Source organism: Hyperoodon ampullatus, assembly GCF_949752795.1.
Source record: "Hyperoodon ampullatus genome assembly, chromosome: 11".
Classification (NCBI taxonomy): domain Eukaryota; kingdom Metazoa; phylum Chordata; class Mammalia; order Artiodactyla; family Ziphiidae; genus Hyperoodon; species Hyperoodon ampullatus.
This window is the reverse complement of record NC_136924.1, coordinates 91,438,094-91,459,924: the sequence shown is the minus strand read 5'-3', so window position 1 is coordinate 91,459,924 and position 21,831 is coordinate 91,438,094. Positions and strand designations below refer to the sequence as shown.

General features: G+C 41.9%; 1 protein-coding gene across 1 annotated transcript in view; it reads right to left on the bottom strand.

Annotated features, from left to right (window-relative positions):
* The window catches only part of GUCY2C (guanylate cyclase 2C), a gene marked incomplete at both ends in the record, with an annotated part of 71,972 nt that overhangs the window by 14,413 nt on the left and 35,728 nt on the right, over positions 1-21,831 (bottom strand). Inside the window, 10 exons of the mRNA XM_079715213.1 lie at positions 660-818; positions 3,177-3,268; positions 6,214-6,302; positions 7,108-7,245; positions 9,263-9,395; positions 10,523-10,609; positions 14,594-14,698; positions 15,158-15,229; positions 15,839-15,901; positions 19,398-19,503. Coding sequence (XP_079571339.1) covers positions 660-818; positions 3,177-3,268; positions 6,214-6,302; positions 7,108-7,245; positions 9,263-9,395; positions 10,523-10,609; positions 14,594-14,698; positions 15,158-15,229; positions 15,839-15,901; positions 19,398-19,503 — 1,044 coding nt within the window. The remainder of the gene's footprint in view (positions 1-659; positions 819-3,176; positions 3,269-6,213; positions 6,303-7,107; positions 7,246-9,262; positions 9,396-10,522; positions 10,610-14,593; positions 14,699-15,157; positions 15,230-15,838; positions 15,902-19,397; positions 19,504-21,831) is intronic.

The following is a 21,831-nucleotide window of genomic DNA, read 5'->3' as shown; positions in this document are numbered from 1 at the left end:
TAGCAAGGTACATGAATTAAAAAAAATTTTTTTTCTCATATTTTATCGTGCAATATAAACTTGACTAAAATGCACTAAGTAACAACATGTTATATTTAAATCAGCACTAAATTAAAATGTTTGGTGGGAAATAGCATAATTTATTTTAATACACTCCAACTCAGTCTGAAGGTGAGCAGTTTATTTCTGAAGGTTTAGAGATTTTACCTATAACTTATTATTGAAACAAACAAATTTTTTGGTCTCCTTCTTCATCTTTGATTTTTAAAAATTCTTCTTCTTTAGTTCACAGTGTCATAGAAGTAGAAAATAAGACTGATAGAAACCACTCTAAAACATATGGCTTTATATACATAAAAAATTCAATAATGTTGTCACAACCTCTAATACAGTATGATTCTTATTTATTTACTAGCATCCAGAATAAATACATGTTCTGTACATATTAAATTGTTCAAGTATATCTAGAGCAGTGCTTGTAAAAGTGAGGTATATGCATTTTTAAACACAACAATCTGTTGAAGAATATGCAAAAGGGACCAATCCTATATAAATACAGAGAAAACCATCGCTAGACAAATATGCTTTGGCTTTCAGCCTTAAGGGCTGAGCATGTCTGTGGAGTCTGGAAAATCACGTCCGCGGGAGGACTTCCTTACCTTGGGAGCAACATAAAATTAAGTCTGTCAGCCCTGTCCCTCTCTGCCTTGTACAGCTGTGTCCTTTCTTCCACCAGATGTTCCAGGTTTCGGGAATACAGCTGTAGACGTCGGATCAAAGTATCCATATAAGTTTCATTTTTTTGGTCATGGAAAAGGCTGTAGGTAGTGATAGATGAAGAGATCTCCATATTATCAAGAAAACATGAACATCCATTAAAACAATGGGCAAATATCATAAACATGTAATTAAACAAAGAATAAAAATGACCAACAAATGTAGCAAAAAATTTTAACCCGAGGAAGGATCAAAGGAATAGAAATAACATTTTAAAAAAAGAAAAACAAATGTTAGCACAATGGTAATCAATGTAGGTAAGACGGCAGAAAAATATACATTACAGCCTTTCTGGAGGGAAATTTGGTAAAATGTGTCACAAGCTTTAAGAATGCTTATGCCGATCGGCCCATCAACCCTACTTCTAAGAATTATCCGAAGGAAACAATCATGCATGTGCTGAAAGTTAACTACAAAGAAAGCCACAGTATTCTTCACAAGCAAACATTTAAAAATAATCTAAATGTGTAACAAAAAGTGATTAAAATATGAAATGATGGAATATGAATGTATCATTAAACACAAATTAGAATCGTGATACACACAAAGATGCTACCTCTATATTATTAAGTGAAAAAAGCCAGTTCATAAAACAGCAAAAATTATCATCCCATTTTTAATTTTTGAAAACTGGTGGTCATCTATTAAAAACCAGGTGATGTTTTTACTTTCTTGTTTGCTTATTCATATTTTCTAAAATTTTAATAAGGAGCAACTTGCAATAAAGGGAAATATAAGAAAAGGACCAAGAAAAGTAAAGCTGAGCCTTATATAGTATCTCCTCAGACAGAGTCAGGGTCCTAGAGCAAAAGCCCTAACTCTGGAGTATTTTGTTAGATCAAGACAACTTAGATGAGATGGCAGCTTTGTGTGACCCTGTGACACGCCTAGGTGCAGAGCCCAGTCGGGAGGCACACCGAGTCCCGCACAGCTGTTGTGAGGATTGGCGACAACATTCATGACACAACCGAAGGGATGAATAGATCATACCATTTCATTATCACAACAACAATTACAAGTCGCCATTTCTGTACTCAAAAAGATGGACTACATCATAATCCCCTTGGTGTGGGGCGGGATGTTTGTTAAAAATTGAGTACTTTTCTGAGTCCTATCACAGACCTATATGACTGGAAACTGCTAGGTTTGGGATTAAGAGAAATATTTAACAAGGTCCCTAGGAGATTCTTACCGGAAACCATTATGGAGTCTAGTTGGGTAGAAGGAGTGAGGGAGCAGGTGTAAGGGATGGATTATCTTATTTCATGATGAATTGACTCAATTAAAACAGTTTCCTCAACCTTGGCTGTGTATTTTAATCACTTGAGGAGCTTATTTAAACTCCTGATGCCAGCCTGCACCCAGATCAATTACACCAGACTCTCTAGGGTAGGACTCTGGCATCAGTAGTTTAAAAATCTCCCCAGGTGATTTCAGTGTGCAGCCACGTTGAGAACCACCATATTAAAGGCTAAATATCAGGGGCCTAGTTTTATCTTCACGAGCTTACATTTCATGTCACACATACAATCTCATCTGCTCTTAGTAACAGGTCTGGGAAGGAATGAAAATAATAAATCATTTATTATTTCCTGTTCCTTTTCCACATATGACGGTTTAGATCAAACAATCAATGGCCACACTTTCATTGTCTTCACTCTACCACATCTCGGTCCTGGGCTTTATTAAATTAGCTTCACTAAGAATCTGTGTCTTTGACTTGATGAGAACTACAGAAAGAGCTGAAAGGAACTGCAGAAATCATTCCAATTTTACTAGCAATAAAACTGATACCCAGTTCGGGTGTTTTGCCCAATGTCCCACAACTAGCTATTATTAGATACTAGCCTAGAAACCAGATCTCCTCACTCTTACCTCAGAGCTATTTTTCTCACCCTGCATTGTATCTAACTCAAAACATGGGAAATCTAAAATTCAGTCTTACTGGATAACTGTATGTTACTTTTTTTGATCCTGAATTATAATCCGATTCATGGCTCAAGTGCTTAAGGCCAAAGTTGCTGATCTTAAGATTTTAAAACTGTAAGAAACTTTTTGATCTTCAGAACTTTCCAGGGTTTTGTGCAGATTTGTACTAGACTTCTAAATCCTAATGACCTGCAGAAGGGTCAGGGAACTATATTTTTAACACATCAGTCAGAATTTATTTTCTAATCAGGCAAGTTTTGCCCTTGAGTACAGTACTTAACGTTTCAAGTGATTATTCCCCCAAGGAAATGGTCTGTTCATCTCCATACCATTTTAATTTTTTTGAGACAGGTATTGTAGTCCGTGATTTTTCATTAGAAAAGATATTCTCATACTTAGCTGCCACAGAATGTCAGCTATTATTAGAAAAATCTGAAATTAGAAGGGAAAAGTAAAAATTTCAGCCATACCCAAATATCTTGGCCAGTGTATTCTCAATTTTCTTGAAGTCTGGCCTCTTTTCTGGATCTTCCTCCCAGCAGTTTTTGACAAGCAGATAGACCTGGAAGAAAGAAGAGGTGGAAGTGAAGTAAGTCAGAAGGAGAAAGACAAATACTATATGATATCACTTATAGGTAGAATCTAAAATACGGCACAAATGAACCTATCTACAAAACAGAAACAGACTCATAGACACAGAGATCAGACTTGTGGTTGCCAAGGCGTGGGCAGGGAGGGAGTGGGATGGACTGGGAGTGTAGGGTTAGTAGATGCAAACAATTACATTTAGAATGGATAAACTACAAGGTCTTACTGTACAGCACAGGGAACTTTATTCAGTATCCTGTGATAAACCATAATGGAAAAGAATAAGAAAAAAAGAATATATATGTGTATAAGTGAGTCACTTTGCTGTACAGCAGAGATCAGTACAACATTGTAAATCAACTATACTTCAATAAAAATGAATGAATGAATGAATGAACAGGTGGATCAGCTTAGAGGGTGGCATCCTATCCTATTCTGTTCTGGGATGGGAGTAACTGAAGCAGGGACTATTTTTAAAACGTCTCAACTCTGACAACGAGGATGAAACGGCCCGGCTCCCTGTGTGTATCTCAGTCACTGCCGCCTGCACTACCTTGCCTCACCCTTCCCTTCGATCCTAAACTAAGGAAAACGGAGATACCGATTTGGACCAGGTGGGGTTGATGGGAGAGACAAAATGCTTTACAGACGGACGTTTGCAGGCTTTGTGCGGGGGATGGCAATAAACAGCTGGGCTCTGTGAGTATGAGGCAAGTGACTCTAAATGAGTGAGGCTCTGTGACGTTCGTTTTCAGCCATGCCTGACCGTGGAATCGCCTGCGGAGCATTCACAAAACTTCTTATGATTTCGGGAGATTCTGAATTAACTGGTTTGGGAAGGGGCCTTGTTAGGGTTCTCAGATATAGCAAATAGAAATACAGGACACCCAGTTAAACTTGAATTTCAGATAAACAACGAATAGTTTCTTTAGCATAAGTATGTCCCAGATGTTGCATGGCCAAAGGACACTAATCTATACATTTTTAAGTTCCCCAGGTGATGCATTGCCCAGCTGTGGTGAAGAGAAGCGAGGAAGGGGAGGTATGGAGGGAGAAGGAGACGCGAGGAGGCCTGTGGAACCATCTTTCGTTTGATACCACTTGTTTGCAGCTTTTGTGGGATCAAAAAGCATGGTGAAAACCATTTGTTTTAAATAATAGGGCTTCCCTGGTGGTGCAGTGGTTGAGAGTCCGCCTGCCGATGCAGGGGACGCGGGTTCGTGTCCCGGTCCGGGAAGATCCCACATGCCACGGTGCGGCTGGGCCCGTGAGCCGTGGCCGCTGAGCCTGCGCGTCCGGAGCCTGTGCTCCGCAACGGGAGAGGCCACAACAGTGAGAGGCCCGCGTACAGCAAAAAAAAAAAAAAAAAAAAAAAAAAAATAATAATAATAAAGTTTGTTCTTCACTCTGACCCCAAACAGGATCACAAATGGTACTAGATACAGTCCCTGCCTACGTTCTTTTGCCTTAACGAGAGTCCCTGGGGAGGGACAGGACCACGGTATGGAACCGTGGTTGCCCGTATTCACCACTAGGTGATGCTGCTGCCTGGGAAAACGATCTGCTGGCTGATGCCTTAGCAAAGAAGCGACAGAAGCACTGACAATGGGCTGATACGGCACCGCCCGTGAAACAGCAGATGCTCTTCAGGCACTGCCAAGTCTTGGAGTTTCGGGCCTGTATTCTGTTGGAACCAGCTACTAGATAATGCAATCGAATTCCTCATATCCAGTTCCAGAAGCATCCAGCCACACAAGTGAACTGATGAGGAGGATGCTTTGGTGAAAGAGGTTGTAAACAACATGTGGATATACTCAGGCTAGAAAGGAGGGTTTGAGAAGAGAGATGCTGATGTGTGGGGAGGAATCCAAGGATCCAGAAAAGCAGGAGGAAAGGAAGGCATGAGGAGAAGCAAGGAGAGAAGCAGATATAGCTCAGAACCCTGGGTACAACCTGCCTTTAATGCTGAAAAAGAGAGAGAGAAGTAAAAATGGCCCATTCATGCCCAGCAGAGTCTGGCCATAACCACATCTGGCAGGTTGCTTGCAAATTAAAGCAAAATATTTTAATCTTTATCCTGCAAGGAACAAAGGTTGAAAAAAAAATTTTAACAACCATAAATATTTTTTAAACATTTACTTACCATCTTCTGGATTATAAAAGCTCAGATAAAATTCTCAAAAAGAAAATTAGAATTTTTTTTCCCACAGGCCTTAAAGGCCTTTGTGAGGCATTACAAAAAAATTAAGCAGATACAGAGAAAATCTCCATTTTCTTCAGAGGAGGGATAAAAAGAGTGAAAGTACATTTCTCTATTGTTTCTAGATGTTGGCATATTTAGTTTTTAATCAGGAGGTAGTATTTATAAGCTTAATATGGGTATCACATGGAATCTTGCTCTTTTAGCTCCTAAAAATCGAGAATGTAATGTGTACTTGAGTTCCTTCCTGAGTTGGGAGTATGGTAGGCTGATAGCGGCTCCCAAGGGTGTGTCCCAACCCCTGGAACCAGTTACCTTATTTGGAAAAAGGGTCTTTGCAGACGTGATTAAGTTAAGGGTCTTGCGATGGGGAGATAATCTGGATTATTTTGATGGGCCTGATTGTAATCACATGTATCCTTATACAGGAGGGAAGTAGAGGGAGATTAGACAGACAGAAGAGAATGTGGCCTGGAAGCAGAGATTAGAGCATTGTGGCCACAAGCCAAGGAATGTCAGTAGCCACCAGAAGCTCCTGGAAGGAGCAAGGAATGGATTCTCCCCTAGAACCTCTGGAAGAAGCATGACCTTCTGACAACTCATTTCACACTTCTGGTCTCCAGAACTGTAAGCGTCTACATTTCTGTTGTGTTAATCCACCAAGTCTGTGGTCCTCTTGCAGCGGCCCAGAAAAACTCCATGCAGGGAGATATACTCACTTCCAGCTCTTTTTCCTCTGCTGTTTCCAGGAACAGATCAGGGCGGAAGGGTTTCACTCCGTTGGAATTCTCCACTCTGAAAATCTTCTCTGGTGGGGTAGGAAGAATTCAAATTACAAGAAAGAATGCAGCGTGAAGGAATTTTAGCAGCAGCCGCCAGACTCTGAATTGGCTCACCAACCCTGGGTGGGTACCCAGTGGGAGTGTGGCAGAGCCTAGGCCAGCACTTGACAGACAGATATGAATGAATGGATGGTCCACCAGGCGAAGGGGTCTCATGCCCCCTTACACCCAGGAGATTACCTTAAGTTAAGCCTACTAACCCTTTAAAACTTAACTCAGAGACCGCTGTCTTAGGGAGGCTTCCTCTGACCAAGACCCTAGCCTGTCCTCCTTATATCCCTTAGCCACCTCCATCCCCCAGACAGGTAAGAGCTGGCACATAATAAGTGCTCAGTAAAGCAAGGACTGGATGAACGCAAGGAGACATTTCCTCCCCGAGAGGACATGTGACAAAACCATAGATCTGCTCTTAGTAAGAACTAAAATATGTGTTGTCCCGCTAGAGTGATCTTGTTCAGGTATGAAACAGACACACGTCCCTTATTGGAATCAGAAGGAAAGCAAGAAATTGTAAGGCGAGATTCTCTAACTCACAAAAATGCTGATGGTAGTGGCAGCTGGCAGTGGTATATTGTCCTATGCTTTTCAGAGTCCTCTAACGTTCATACTGTCACTGAATTCCTCCAACTACCCCATGGAGTGTGGAGGGTGGATGTGACATTGCTTTTGCAGATGAGGGACTGAGATGTGGTCACAGAAACCTCAGGGTCTCAGCCAGCCTAGAATTCCTGCTGGGTCCCAGAGAAGGCCCCCGAAGGGTCAGACTCTCACCCTTCTGGTCCCGACAGCTGAGCGTGTAGAAGGTTTCTCTCCGCAGGATGATCTCCTGGGCGATGATCCCATAGCTGTACACGTCTCCTTTCTGCGAGGTGTTGGCTTGGCGCAGGTGCTCCGGGGCAGTCCACAGGTCTGTGTGTTCAGAATGGAGATCGCGAGGTTGAGACGGGGTGAGCGGCCCAGAGGTCCCCGACTTGCTTTTATGTTTAAGTCCCTCTACCATGCTGATGCTGGTGATAGGGCAGAACACACACTTGCCTTCCAAGCTGACTAGGCAAGGCCAGGATTTGGGTGAGGAAATATGGCAATGCCTTCCCTAAAACTGCTTGGATCGTAGTCCTGAAACCCTCAAGGTCTACCTAGACTAGCTCCTGGGGTATAGGAAGCGCTCAGTAAATATTTGTGGGGTGAATGCAGTAGAATGTAAGAGGCTGAGGATTTAATAGCTTACGGAACATATGGCATAAACCTATGAAAGCCTCTATAAATATTTTAAAACTATATATTTAATGTAATATAAAACATTATCAATACATATATTGATAATGTTTCCTAAAAGAAAATAAACAAAGAGACCATCACTGATATTTTCTGGGTGTGACATACTGGCAGCCATGAAGCCAGCTATTATCCACGGATGTGTTTTCTTTGGTGCTCGCAGTATTATTTAAAAAAAGAATGCATACACTTTACTCACGTTTTACTAGTGTGCCTGCTACTCCTAGTGCTTTCTATCAAGTCTACTTCACACGAGTGAAGCACTCCTGTGTCCTGTGTTTGGCTCCTATAGACACTTGGGTTTTGGACCCCTATCACATATCTTATGTATAATAATGAGGGCACACAATTAATTATCCTCCAACATCCCTTGGAAGTTTTCCAGGATCACCTAGCTCCTTGCAGACTTTTTGAGATTTCTACCTTCAGCATTTTCAATTAAATAAACCTACAGATTCATGTGTTCTCAGTATGGTGAGATGCTTAAGATGAAGCACACTTTCCTCATTTAGTTTTCCATCCAACTGTTCACTGCCTTTTTGAATTTATGTCTTGTGAATTCATGTGGCTTGTGATTCATGAACAACTGATCCTAATGGTTAAACTTGTGGGAAGGGAAATAAATCTACTTATGCTAAAATTTCCGATAACCGACCCCACAGATAGGTAGGTATAACTGGATGATGTCCAGAAGGATCGGATTTGGCCTGCAGTTCATCTGATGCTGTGTCATGGTGAGTCATTTCATGAAGGTGAGTCATTTCATGAAAGAGATTTGCTCACTCCATGATGAGCACTGCTTGGCACACAGTAGGTCCTCAACAAGCACTTACTAGATTGAGTCCAATGTCCCAGCATCCTTGACATGACTGAAGAAGTGGGGGGCAGAACTGTAATTTTTCATCCATTAAGGGAAAACTAGAGGATTCCAAAGTAGAATTAGAGGTAGAATTTAGTTTTTGGATCCAGGTAGTATTTTGAGGCATATATTGAGTCCTAGCCTTCTGAGGCTGTTTAACCCTGAATTCTAGTAAAGAACAGGTGAATGTTCAACATGAAAAGCCCTTTATACTTTACAAATCATTTTTTTTGTGTGTTGCTTTTTTGACCCTCATCACAATCCTGAAAGGGCTAAGTATGAATACGTTTTACTGGTAAGACTTTTTTCTTATCATTATCATTTCTTATCATTATCACAGATAAATGAATGAAGTCTAGAATTGGGAAACTGGTCTTCAGCCTTGTACTCTATCTTCTTGGGCAAATCTCTTAACCTCTCTGAGCTTCAATTCTGTCTTCTACAAATGAAGAGGGTTCGATCAGACGATTTCTAAGATCTCTTACTGCTCTAACTTCTGTATTTTCTCACGCAGTCCTGCTTCCACAAGCCAATAACTTCTTCATGATTTCTCCCTGATATCAAGGGACACACAGATGAAGGAAATCCACAGAGGAGATTTGTTCAACTCGACAAGCATGCACTGAACACTGAGAAGGGGGTAGTGCTGGAGAATGACCCAGCTGATGCCTCTTACAACTCCAAGTGTTTATTTTCTGATCAGTATCACCATTTCCTGAACACCTTACATGGACTTGTGAGAAAAAAAAATTTTTAAGTGGGAAACTAGTAAAAATTTCATTCATGACAGACCTTTTCTTGGAGGTAAAATGGAATTGCAGCCAAAATCAGTTATCTTCACCACCATTCTACTATCCACCACGCAGTTGGTGGATTTCAGACGACCGTGGACTTCTGTCTTACTGGAGTGCAGATATGACATCCCCTGTAGTTTTTCAGATAACAGGAAAACAGAGATATGACACTTTTCAGCAGCTCCATTATTTTAAGGAAAGAAATGACGTTTTGAAATTATTTTGGCATGCAGAATCACCATCAAATTTTAAATTTAATTCCATTAAGTTTAACTTAATGTTGTTAAAGCCCCAATATTTGCCTAAGCACTGCATCTAGTTTTGAAGTCTATTTAGGTGACACAGTAAAAGGCAATTGTCTGAAGACTCTGTTTAGTAGTTGTATATAATATGAAGCAAAGATTGATCCTATTTTTTTAAAAGCGTTTCTGCTTACCACTTATTCTGTCTGTGACCTTGGGTATGTCTCTAGTCCTCTGCTACCTCAATGAAAAAACATGAATAAGGCCTTGCCTTCCTGAAGGGAGAGGTGAGGCTAGATTATTTCCTAAAGTCTAAACTGTTTCATTCTATTTTAAAATAGAATGTTTCATTCTGTTTTGAAAGAGGAAGACCTTTTTGGGCTGATGTGCCTCCCCCTGGTGGCCAGAGGTGGTATTGCAGAAACTGGTGTTTGGCCTTGATCCCAGGGATGAAATGTACCAAATAAGGTATTGTGTCACATTTTTTCCAACTGATTCTGATCCTATGTGACTTTCAAGTGATTTAAGACTGTATCACACAGCTTACTCTCGGGACTTGCTTTTCTTCATTCTTGAATGGGGCCCTAGTTACTGGTATCCACTTCCTTTTCATAGCACATCTGGGAAATATACATGTCCAGATTTATTATTGCCTCATGCAAGACGAATGCCTACCCTTAATATTTTCTCTTATGAAGATGAGGATTCAGTCATCTTCTCTGAGACCTTATGTGATTTTTTTACTTCCAGCAAATCTGTGAAAATATGTGCCCCAAGCCCAGTGTAGAAAGAATTTAATAATAAAAATAATAATGGCCAACATATATTGAATACCTGCTTGTCAGGTCTTATTTGGAGCACATGCATTGTTTCATAAAATCCTCACGACAACCCTATAACATAGGTACTATTTTTATTATCATTTTACAGGTGAAGAGACCAATGCAATAGCTCGCTACATCTGTCTTCCCAGATTTAACTTTCATAAATGTCTTTTGTGTTTGTGGGTCTCTTACCTTAGCAATGTCATACAAGACAGAGATCTTAAACTCCCAATCCATGAATGTACCATCAGGATAGGAAATTGTGTCATTTAAAACTTCCTGAGCAGGAGAAAAAGAAGAAGATGAGTTGTCTGAAGGAGGCTATTGTGGAAAGACTGTTACAGGCAAATAATGACTTTCTGATCATGAGGCCTTGGGCTCAGGAACAAGTTGGAACTCCATTGTCCTGGTTTTCCTGAACATGTGTTTCTTTTCTCTCTGATTTAAGAAACATTAGGTGGTTCTTATCCCAAGGAGATGAGCAGGAGATGACCATAGATCCAATATACCGGTTCTTCCACTAGGAGTAAAGGAATGAACAGACACCTGCCAGGAGAGTGGGGTCGTGGGCTGAGACACAGGCTCTGTCTCAGCAAAATTACCCGAGTGTTTTTCAACAAGGAATTGCTATTAGGAAATTCCTTCATTAGGCTATGTTTTCACTTACATGATCAACTGCATCCATTGGCTTAATACCTCTAAGTGTTTCTTCCGTTTACTAAGTCCTCTGTCGTTAAGACAGAGCGCTTGGACTTTCACGGGAAGTGTAGGACCTAGAATTTTGAACTCACAGTATTAACGTGATGATGGTTCTATCAAGATACAGGGTTTTAACTACGCTGAAAACTATTCTTCACAGTAAAACTCTAAACAGCACCCTAACTGAGAACCTAACAATAGTTTTTTATTTGGGGAAAAAGCCCAGTTTTAACTCAGGTGCTGCACCAATAGTTTCCAACAGAGGGTCCAAAGCCGTCAGTCATTTCAGGTAAGGAGCTGTGGATAGCAGGCCAAGTTAAGGGAGAGGAGTTCTGAGCAGACAGACCCTAAGTAACTCTTCCCTTGAGCACTGACATTTTCTATGTTTTTGTTTACTATCTCTTCTCCTTACAAAAATGTCAACTCTGTGATAATCTTCATTTACTGGTGTATCTGCAACATCTATTAAGTGTCTGGCACAGAATAGATGTTCGATAAATGTTTATTGCATGAATGAATCAACTGTGCCTAAACAAGGTTAGCCAAGGTTGCTGTATATTTTTTTAAATTAATTAATTAATTTATTTTTGGGCTGCGTTGGGTCTTCGTTGCCGTGCGCAGGCTCTCTCTAGTTGCGGCGAACGGGGGCCACTCTTCATCACTCTTCATAGTGGTGCGCGGGCTTCTCATCGCGGTGGCTTCTCTTGTTGCGGTGCGCAGGCTCTGGGCGTGCGGGCTTCTGTAGTTGTGGCTCGCGGGCTTAGTATTTGTGGCTCACGGGCTCAGTAGTTGTGGCTCACGGGCTCTAGAGTGCAGGCTCAGTAGTTGTGGCGCACGGGCTTAGTTGCTCCGCGGCATGTGGGATCTTCCTGGACCAGGGATTGAACCCGCACCCCCTGCATTGGCAGGCAGATTCTTAACCACTGTGCCGCCAGGGAAGTCCTGGTTGCTGTATATTTATAAGATGGGAAGTATATTGTTTTTACTCTGTCTAGGGAGAGACTTTCTCATTTGTTTCCTCACAGAAGTAGTTTTCTGATGGGATTTGCCACTCAGGTAAATGAAGTTTCCCACCATAGGGTAGAGAGTCAAAAACACTACGCAGGGCTTCCCTGGTGGCGCAGTGGTTGAGAGTCCGCCTGCCGATGCAGGGGACACGGGTTCGTGCCCCAGTCCGGGAAGATCCCACATGCCGCGGAGCGGCTGGGCCCGTGAGCCATGGCCGCTGAGCCTGCGCGTCCGGAGCCTGTGCTCCGCAACGGGAGAGGCCACAGCAGTGAGAGGCCCGCGTACCGCAAAAAAACAAAACAAAACAAAACACTACGCATATGATATTTAAATGTTGGCTAGGCATTTTAGGGATTAAAAGACCGTGTGAAACCCTTTGACCAGGCTCTGTTAATTGGAAATTTCTGTTGCACTGAAATCAAATGAATCAGATATGGTCTAGCCTTTGTATGGAAAACACTGAATTTTGAAAGACGTGAAATTGTTATTATTAGGAATGTGTTTATTTTATTATATCAGCAGCAATTTAAACGATCACTTCAGCATCAATTAAAATGATCATATGGTCTTTCTCCAAAGACCTTTTGATATGATGCATTAGAGTAATATTTTTTCCATTCATAGAATTAACCGTATCTAGTTGTATTATACTTTTCATATACAACTGGCTTAGTTACCAGTATTTTATTTATAATTTTTCCATTTACATTCATAAATGTAATTAGTCTTTAATCACATTTAAGTATCAACTTTATGCTAGCCTTGTTGAATGTTAAATGAATTTAGAGGATGTTCATGTTTTTAACTTTAGAACAGTATTTACATAGATGATGAGAATTATTCATTGAAGTTTAGAAAAATTAAGCTGAATCTGGTTTTCTTTGTAATGGGAGTGTTAATTTCTTCTACTGTTACTGACCTCCTTAAGTTTTTACTTTGAGTCAAGTTTTCATGATTATATTGTTTCTGAAGTTTTTCCTTTTTTTTTAACATTTTTTTAACTTAATAGTCATGACATTCTTTCATAATTGAAAACATCTTTTTCATAGCTTTATTTTTTTTATTTTCACTTTTGTGTATTTTTATGTTTGTTTTAGAGACTTAATTAGAAGTATGAGAAGCTTGTATGTTTTGTAGTTTTTAAAAAAATAAACAACTCATGAATGCACTTTAAAAATTTACCAGTTTTATAGTAATTGAATTGTGAAGGTTTCCTGTCCTTAGGCCATAGTTATTCTTCTAAATTTTGCATTGAATACTTAGATTATTTTTTTAAGAGAGAAGAGCATTTAGGGATATAATTGTTTTCTTTGAAGATAGATTTGAGTTTATGCCATACATACAGTTTTAAAGCTACATTTTTTTTTTTTTTTCTTTTTTGGCCATGCTGCGTGAGGCACGCAGGACCTCAGTTCAGGATCCAACTCGTGCTGCCTGCAGTGGAATTGCGGAGTCCTGACCACTGGATTGTCAGGGAACTCCCTCTTGTGTTTGTCTTTTTTTTTTTTTTTTTTAATTGAAGCTTATTGAACAAAAATATTTAAGTTATTAGTTCAGCACCTTTCATTATCTTAAAATTTTATTGAATTATGAATGTTTGGACCTCTTTGAAGCTGCTGCTGCCCCCAATGTTAGTATTCTGGCTTTGTTGGGGAAAACATTGAGGTTTTTAAGAGATACGAGGTCGGAAAGGAGCCCATAGGTAGGGTGACCACAATTCCTGGTTTGCTTGGGGCCAGTTGCAGTTTATGTCTGCTGTTACCACATAATTATTTTGTTACCCCCTTTCATTCTCAAAGGATCTTGAGAATGAAATTATATGGTCACCCTACCCCAAGGTATTTAAAAGGCTGAAACCTCTTGTAACATATGCCTAGAAAGCGCTCAAGGTGAGCAGCAAATATTTCGATACTCTTTGAAGCAACTGTCCCGGCTTCCTTCCTGCCCCTCCCCCCCTCTTCCTCGACACCTGACTTTGTTTTTTGATTGACTGCTTCTGTGTGTGCCTGCCCTTCTGAACTAGCCAATGATTGGATATTCTTAGCTGGATAGTTGGTTCTTCCCAAGAACTTGCCTCAGTCCTGTCTTTCTTTTTCTGCTTTGGACTTGTTCAGCCAGAATTCCTGACCCCATCTGGCAACTCCTGGGTCATCCTCAATGCTTCCCAAGGGAGACAAGGGTAGGATTTAGACAGAACTAGGACTTAGGAACAAGCCTCCTTGCTGTCTTAATGACCATCCGGTCTCCTTTTAATACGAAAGCAAGTATGCCCGTAAAATAAAATGAATCAAGAGGCAATCACTCTTCCACATCTGTTCTTTGTCTTTTCAAGTCTACACTCCTGAATATTTCTTAGCTAGTTTTCTTATAAAGATATAATACGGATGACTGACAAAACCTGAGTGATCTAGTTTGACAAGCATATGGGCCCATACACTTTTCCTGATAACTCTCTGATATTATTTCACTGAGTGAGCCTTTAAAATCGCTACTAAATATTCTTTTTATGCATACGGTTGGCTAGTTAGGGAACTGGAAACGATCCTGGTTCCTTACCCGGAGGGATCCTCTCTCGCAGAACTCAACCACCCCAAAGATCATGGAATCAAGCTTCACTGTGCCGTAGAACTTGGTTAGGTTGTAATAGTCAATCTGTAGCAACTAAGATATAACATGTTTATTTACAAAGCAAGTCAGCCAGAAAGGAGCGCCTGAGTAAAAACTAATATGTTAATAAAACATGTCGTGTCTCAGATCTCTGGGAAGATGTACTGCTCTTGATACAATGAAGTGTCAGTTCATTTCCTACTGCACTTGGAATTACATCTTACCCCACAGCCTTTCTTTTGTCAGCAAGGGGACTGGAATACAAACCTTTGAGTACTCTCAAATCACATCAGGACCACTTTCTAGGACATGCCGACATGTTTTACACCATCAAACATCACCCTTCAACATATTTTGGTAGAATTTTCAGTGAGTATGGTCACCCATTTCTCGGTCTGAGGGCTTCTCTGTCAGCCTCCCCAATAACACCTTGCTCCACCAGGGACCTCAATGCTTGGGGAAAATGGAGTGAAGCTATTTCTCACTTAAAGGTGTTAAGTAAGGGACACATACCTTGTTCAATTCTATCTTCTGTTTCTCGGTGAAATTGCCATCGTTGTGCTTGAGATCCTTTAGAATCACTCGCTGCAAAGATCCATTGAATTAAGGAGATAATGTAGCATGACCACTCATATGCATGTTATAATAATTTGCTCACGTGTCTATCTTTCCACAATACTGTAAGCTCTCGAGAGCGGTAACACTTTTATTGCTGTTTATATCCTTGGTAACTAGTGCCTGGGATATGGTAGGCTCAGATGGGAATGTTTCTTAAAAATGACTAAATGAAAAGGAAGGAAGAAAGGAAGGGAGGGAGGAAGGGAGGGAGGGAGGGAAAGAAGATACAAAACCCCCCTATGGGATTGTAATATTCCCACTGCAATGAGCTGAAATATATACAGGGTTGCCTGGACTGCTCTGAATCTCTTTAATTTTTCCTTTTCCTTCCTTCACTCTCCCCCTCTTAAAAATTCTATTTTTCCTTCAATATACTCATGACTTGTGAGTGTTGTAACCCTTGAAGCAGAGGCCTGCCCATCCCTGTGAAAGGCTCCAAGAACAGCCCGTGGGGTCAGCCCGGGCACCCCGGCCATCGCACTGCCAACATCAGAGCTGGGGCAACAATGAGTCAGAAGGCCCAGCACCACATACTCCTGATTGAGAGTTCAGAAGAGCAGAGGAGACTAGAGTCACCTTTTTGTCGTATTTGCACTGTCGTAGTCTCTGGATTGTATCACGTCTCTTGTCATCCTCGATCTGGCACAAGGAAAGGCCAATTATTCCACAAGCTCCATATCTAGTCTTCCCCCGCCCCCCCCACCTGCCAGACAAGGCTGAGAGGCTCTGCGGGTGGGCTGTATCTGTTGTAGTTTGCTCACAGCACTCTGGGCAGGCTCAGAAAAATTGTCATAATTGACTTGTGTTCCCTCCCTATCATTCTCACCTTCTCCCTCCAACGGTATCTTCCTTCCAAGTATCCGCCAGCTTAATCCTGGGTTTTCCTCCCTTCCTCCTGTGGCTTATTTCAGCCAGCGATTTCCTTTGCTTCCTTCTCTCTCAGCTCCCCCATCTATTGGGAACCATTGCCTGTAGCTCCAGACAGATGGTCTTAGGGGAGCACGTTGTGCATCTGAGTTGCAAACTCATGCCTAAATGCCCAAGTAGCAACGCAAGTGAGGACACTGTGCTGGGGCTTCAGAGGGCAGCCTCATCAGCTCTGGGTTCAGCCTGGAGTGGCCAGATCATCTGATTTGTCAAAAGAAGCTTGTAATATGGATTTCCTATGCCATTCCAAGATGTTTGTATTTGGTAATTAATTCTTAAAAAGTTAAATATGGAACGAAACACAACACACACACACACACACACACACACCCCTGCAGGCTAGTATGGCTCTTGGTCTGCCAGTCTAAAGGCAGAAAAAAGAGTGAGAACTATTGCATCTTTCCAGTTGATCCTCATAAAAACCTGTGTATTATATTTTTTAAAACTTACTTCATAGGGACATTTTGAAAATGTGAGTGAAATAAGTTATATCCAATTCCAAGCATGATGCCCAGCACAATGCAGGTTAATAAATGTCACTTGTCTCCCCTTCTCCTGTTTCTCATTTTATACATGAAGTACAAAAGGGTTACACGAGGGGCTTCCCTGGTGGCGCAGTGGTTGAGAGTCCGCCTGCCGGTGCAGGGGACGCGGGTTGGTGCCCCAGTCCGGGAAGATCCCACATGCTGCAGAGCGGCTGGGCCCGTGAGCCATGGCCGCTGAGCCTGCGCGTCTGGAGCCTGTGCTCCGCAACGGGAGAGGCCACAACAGTGAGAGGCCCGCATACCGCAAAAAACAAAACAAAACAAAAAAAAACCCAAAGGGTTACATGATACCACATGTGGCCTAAGAACATATGGAAACCAAGCATGACTTCTGGTCTAGTATTCTTTTCACCCTCTCAGGCCTCGATACGTCATTTAGACCATTTGAGCCTCAGTCCCTTCCTTATCTGGGCAATCCTAACTCACAGGGATGCCTGGGAATCAACTGAGACAAAGTTGGTGACGTTTTCTTGCAAGCAAAGGCGTTTTATCCTCAAATGAGTCCTCTGCATCGTTACCTTTTTTTTCTGTCTGTTGCTCCCCCCTGGGGCTTTGCTGACTTCTCTCCCTCTGGCTGCCTTGGTTTTCTGGCCCTCTCTCTTCTAGCCCGGGGTGCTTTCTTCATGCTCTCGCCCCTTAGTCTTGCTTCCTTATCCAGAGCTCGAACCACCGCCTGTCTGGTTGTGTGGCATTTTCCCCTCTTGCTGACTTTGCCTGACCTCTGTGGGCCTTCTCCCGGCCCTGCCGGACTCAGAGCGACGGAAGACCTCTCCATACGGCCAATTCCCAGCCGCCTGCTCCCTAGCTGGGCTGCACCTCAGAGTGACAGCGACTCCCCACTGCTCTGAATCACTTCTAACCTTCCTCCTTCTCGGTTACTGTCCCCAAGACCTATTCCTTAGCCAACTGATGAATTAACTCATAAGAATTCTGTCAGGCCTGATGAGGGGTAGATGGGGTATACTCCTAGGAGTATTTATATTTTAAGAAAATGCACAGAGACACAATGTTTTAGGCTTAACCCAAAAGAACCAAGTGCAATATTGGGGTTTTGAGGCAGTGGGGGAGGCTTGTGAGGAGTGGAGCCGTGGCTGGACATGGCAGAGGTGAACCATGTGGGAGCCCATCCTCGTGTCACACCAGAGGCAGGGGAGCACTCACTCCTTCCAAAGGTCTCCTCTCCCCTTCCCAGGGTACTGCCGGTAAGTCATTCAGGTCAATAAATTCTCTCTTTGAAAAGCCAATAATCTGATGATTGTTTACATTGTACTGTGAATGACCACAAGATCGATTTCATCCTGACACTTGCCTGAGACAGATTGGTCTTTTTTTTTTTTAATTTTAAAAATATTTATTTATTTGGTTAGTTAGTTGGTTAACTTTTTGGCCACATTGCACAGCCTGCGGGATCTTAGTTCCCTGACCAAGGTTCGAACCCATGCCCCTTGCAGTGGAAGCTCGGAGTCCTAACCACCGGACCGCCGGGCAAGTCCTTGGTCTTTGCCAACAGCACCTTTATTTTTGTGGTTCAGAATGTAACAGGAGCATCGCTTTTGAGCATGGCGCACTTCTGGAGGATGGGAAGACCCAGTCCTTGCACAGCCGTGAGGGGACCTGAGGCACCAGAGTGCAGCGTGCAGGACTTGGGGTGGAATGCCAGGAGCTGGCGGAGAGGCTCCAAGCACAAACCTGACCCATGAAACAATTTTACTTTTGCTGATTCTAGGCAGGGAGGCACCCCAGGTCACAAGATGCTGTTGGCTTGGCCCTACTCTGAGGGACCCTGCTCACTCCTTCACGTGGAGGTTCTGGGACTCCATCTCCTCTTAGTATGCTTTGGTATAAAACCTCTGATAAGGCTATGGTGCATGGTGAATGTTAGGATCGTGGTCTTCACGGTTACACAGACTGGGTTCAACTTGTGGCCACGCTCCTGAAATTCTAGCCCTGTTGCCTCAAAGTGCTCGGGAACAATGAAATGGGTCAATGCACCTGGCACATAACCAGTGCTCAGGAAATGTTAGCTGTACCATTTGTAGCAATCTGACTCACTAGCTGTGTGTGATCCTGCTCTGTTTCTCAACCCTTTGCCCTTCAATTTTCTCATCAGCAAAATTATGATGATAAAGTCCATCTCATGAGGTCCTGTGGGGAGTGGATAAGACCACTTAGGTCCCGCATCAGCCTCAGTGGATGGGAGGAGTTATCATGGGCTGCTGCTGAGATTTCCTGGCTGAGGGAGAATGTGGGCAAATATCAGCAGAGACCTCTTTTTTCAGCAATGAGCAAGTAAGTCACACGTCTTTTAGTCTAAGCAGAGTAGTTCCCCAAGGTTTAGAGGAACTCAAATGCTCTACCCATTTCCGTATCCCTTCCATAAAATATTCTCACTCTGTACATTTCTCTTCTGGGTCAAATGCAAAGAATGAGGAACACACCATATCTCAGCCTCCACCGAAGTGTTCACTGGTTCAAGTAGCTGACATTTACTGCAATGAAGAGCCAAGGGAAAGATAGGAAGCTGAGAGTTCGAAAACATCTAAGTCTTGGATTCTGAAACAAATGATCCTGGCCTGGAACATTTCATACCATGTACCAAAGTCTTGTCAAATCCCTGGCAAGTTGCACCAGCCCTTGCATTCACCAGGTAAGGGACACCTTACCTTTAGGCTAACATGGTTGGTCTCGTTGGACTCCAGGGGCAAGATATTTTCAGGAGGAATGTGGAACCACTTTTTCTGACGAAGTGCATGTTCTCTCTTATATTTTCTATGAAAGGAATAGAACCAGCCAATAGGCTTGTATTAGTATTCATGCCATTCGGTTTCTGAACACTAGGGAATTTGTGATTGTTTCCCCCAGATAGTATAGACAAAGCAGCATTCTTGGGTTATAGGAATGCACACTCACAACTTCACAGACCTTGCCAAATTGTTTCCCAAAGCGGTTGCACCAATTTGCCCTCCCACTGTGAAAATTCCTGTTTCCTCCGTATTCTTAACAACATTTGGTATTGTTTAACTTTTTTTAACCCTTAGGATGTATGTGAAATGGTGTTTGTTGCTCTGCATTTCATTTTCTTGATTATTAGAGAGATTAAATATCTTTTCAAATATTTTCTAGCTATTTTATAGAGTTGCCTATTCATAATTTTGCCCATTTTTTTCTATTGCATTGTCTTTGCCTTATTAGTTTACATGAGTTCCTTATAAATTCTGCAAAACAAATCTTTTGTCCTTTGATGCGTTGCAAATGCCTTCTTCTGGTTTATTGCTTTATTGAGCTTTGCTGTATAAAAAGTTTTGATTTTATTAAGGTCATGGTTATATTATTTTCTTCTTTGACTTTTCTTTTTTATCTTGACTGAGAAGTATTTTCCTACTTGAGACATAAAGTCATTTTCTATTACTTTCTTCTGAGTTTGCTTTCTCACATTTAGGTCTGTAGTCCATTTACAATCCATATGGAATGAACTTTAGCTTTGTGTATTGTTTCAGGTAGGGCTTTAATTTCATTTTTTTCATGTTGAGAGCCTACTGTTCCAACATCATTTCCCAACTGACTCACAATGTTCCCATCATATGCCAAGTTCTCACGCTTGCTCGTGTCAGATTCTAGAATCTGTATTCTTTTCCATTGGCCTATTTGTCCCTGAGTTTGTCTTTGCTTGTGCTCATTTGACGAACTCCTACTCACCTTGTCAAGGTCATTGATGATGACTTTGTGAATGTCCCCTAAATTCTCTTCCTATGCTTCCATCTAACTCTGACTATTCCTCTATTAGATACATATAAAATAGTATATTATTGGCCAAAGATTTTGGTCCTAAGACCTGGTGGCAAGTGGCGTGACTATTAGGGCCTTGAAGGCTCCCAGACTCTCATCTCTGCACTGCAGAAGACTCTTGGGACTCCACAGAGCCAACCGCCATTCATACTGAATTAGAGGATGCTATAAATCATTCACTACTTTTCTTGCATAGCTGTTGGAATGGAAAACTATAAGAATAAGATCTGTCTTCCATATCTCCTCATGGACACGGTATTGCTCTCGCCATTAGGAAGCCCTATCTCTGCCTTCCCTGCTCAGAGAAAATGGAAAATGCCTGTTTCCACCTGTTACTGTTTCTTACTTTGTGATTCATCCTATCTTAAGCTGACGCCCATTTGGACTTGGTGTCTGAGGGACAATAGCCACATCTGTGGCCCTGCTATTTGTTGCCTTTACTCTCCTCAAATTTTGGTTTCCTCTTACCTTCAACTAAATGGTCACCATACACTGTAAATCATCTCTTACATTTCTTGGTAATACAGAGTCACAGGAGTCAAGCTCTGCCTTCAGACTGAAGAGAACAATCTACCCGCTTTTCTGGAGAAACCTCTAACTGACACGCAACGGACTGGACTCTCATCATGAGAGGGTACAGTGACACACAGACCAAAGCGTGTGATACATAGAGAAAAACTGTTGTCTGGTTTAGTTAGGAAATGGGAGTGATCCTGGTACTATAATGGGATAGAAAGTTTTGTGTGTTTAACACACACAGATTAGGAGGTAGTGTGGGACTCACTCATTCATTTATATAGTCAAGAAATATTTCTGAGTATACAGACTATGTCTCTGGCACTGCACTAGGCTCTTCATATGTCCAAGCTGAGCAGAACCATCATGGAACTGATGATCAGAAGGCCTGAGTTCTACCTTTGGCCCAACACACTACCTGGTGATGTGATTGCAGACAAGCCATTTGGCTTTCTGGGTCTCTCTTTCCTCAGGCTAAAGCAGGAGGTTTGGAATGGATGATTTCTAAAGCCTCTTCCGGCCTGACAGTGCGTAATATAGAGACTCTGAAATTTCCCACAATATACTAATAAAACAGCAGAAATAGCTATTTCTACCTGTAGAATGCCTGGTATATGGTCACGATATGGACCTTATTTCAACTCCTCACAACAGTTCAGATGAGGATGCTGAAGCTGAGTAACATGTTTAAGCTGCTAATAATATGGTAAACACCACACGACTGGTAAAGCCCAGAACTGGGATTTGAGTTCACACGTCTCTGAGGCCAAAAGCTCTAATCCACCCACTGAGTAA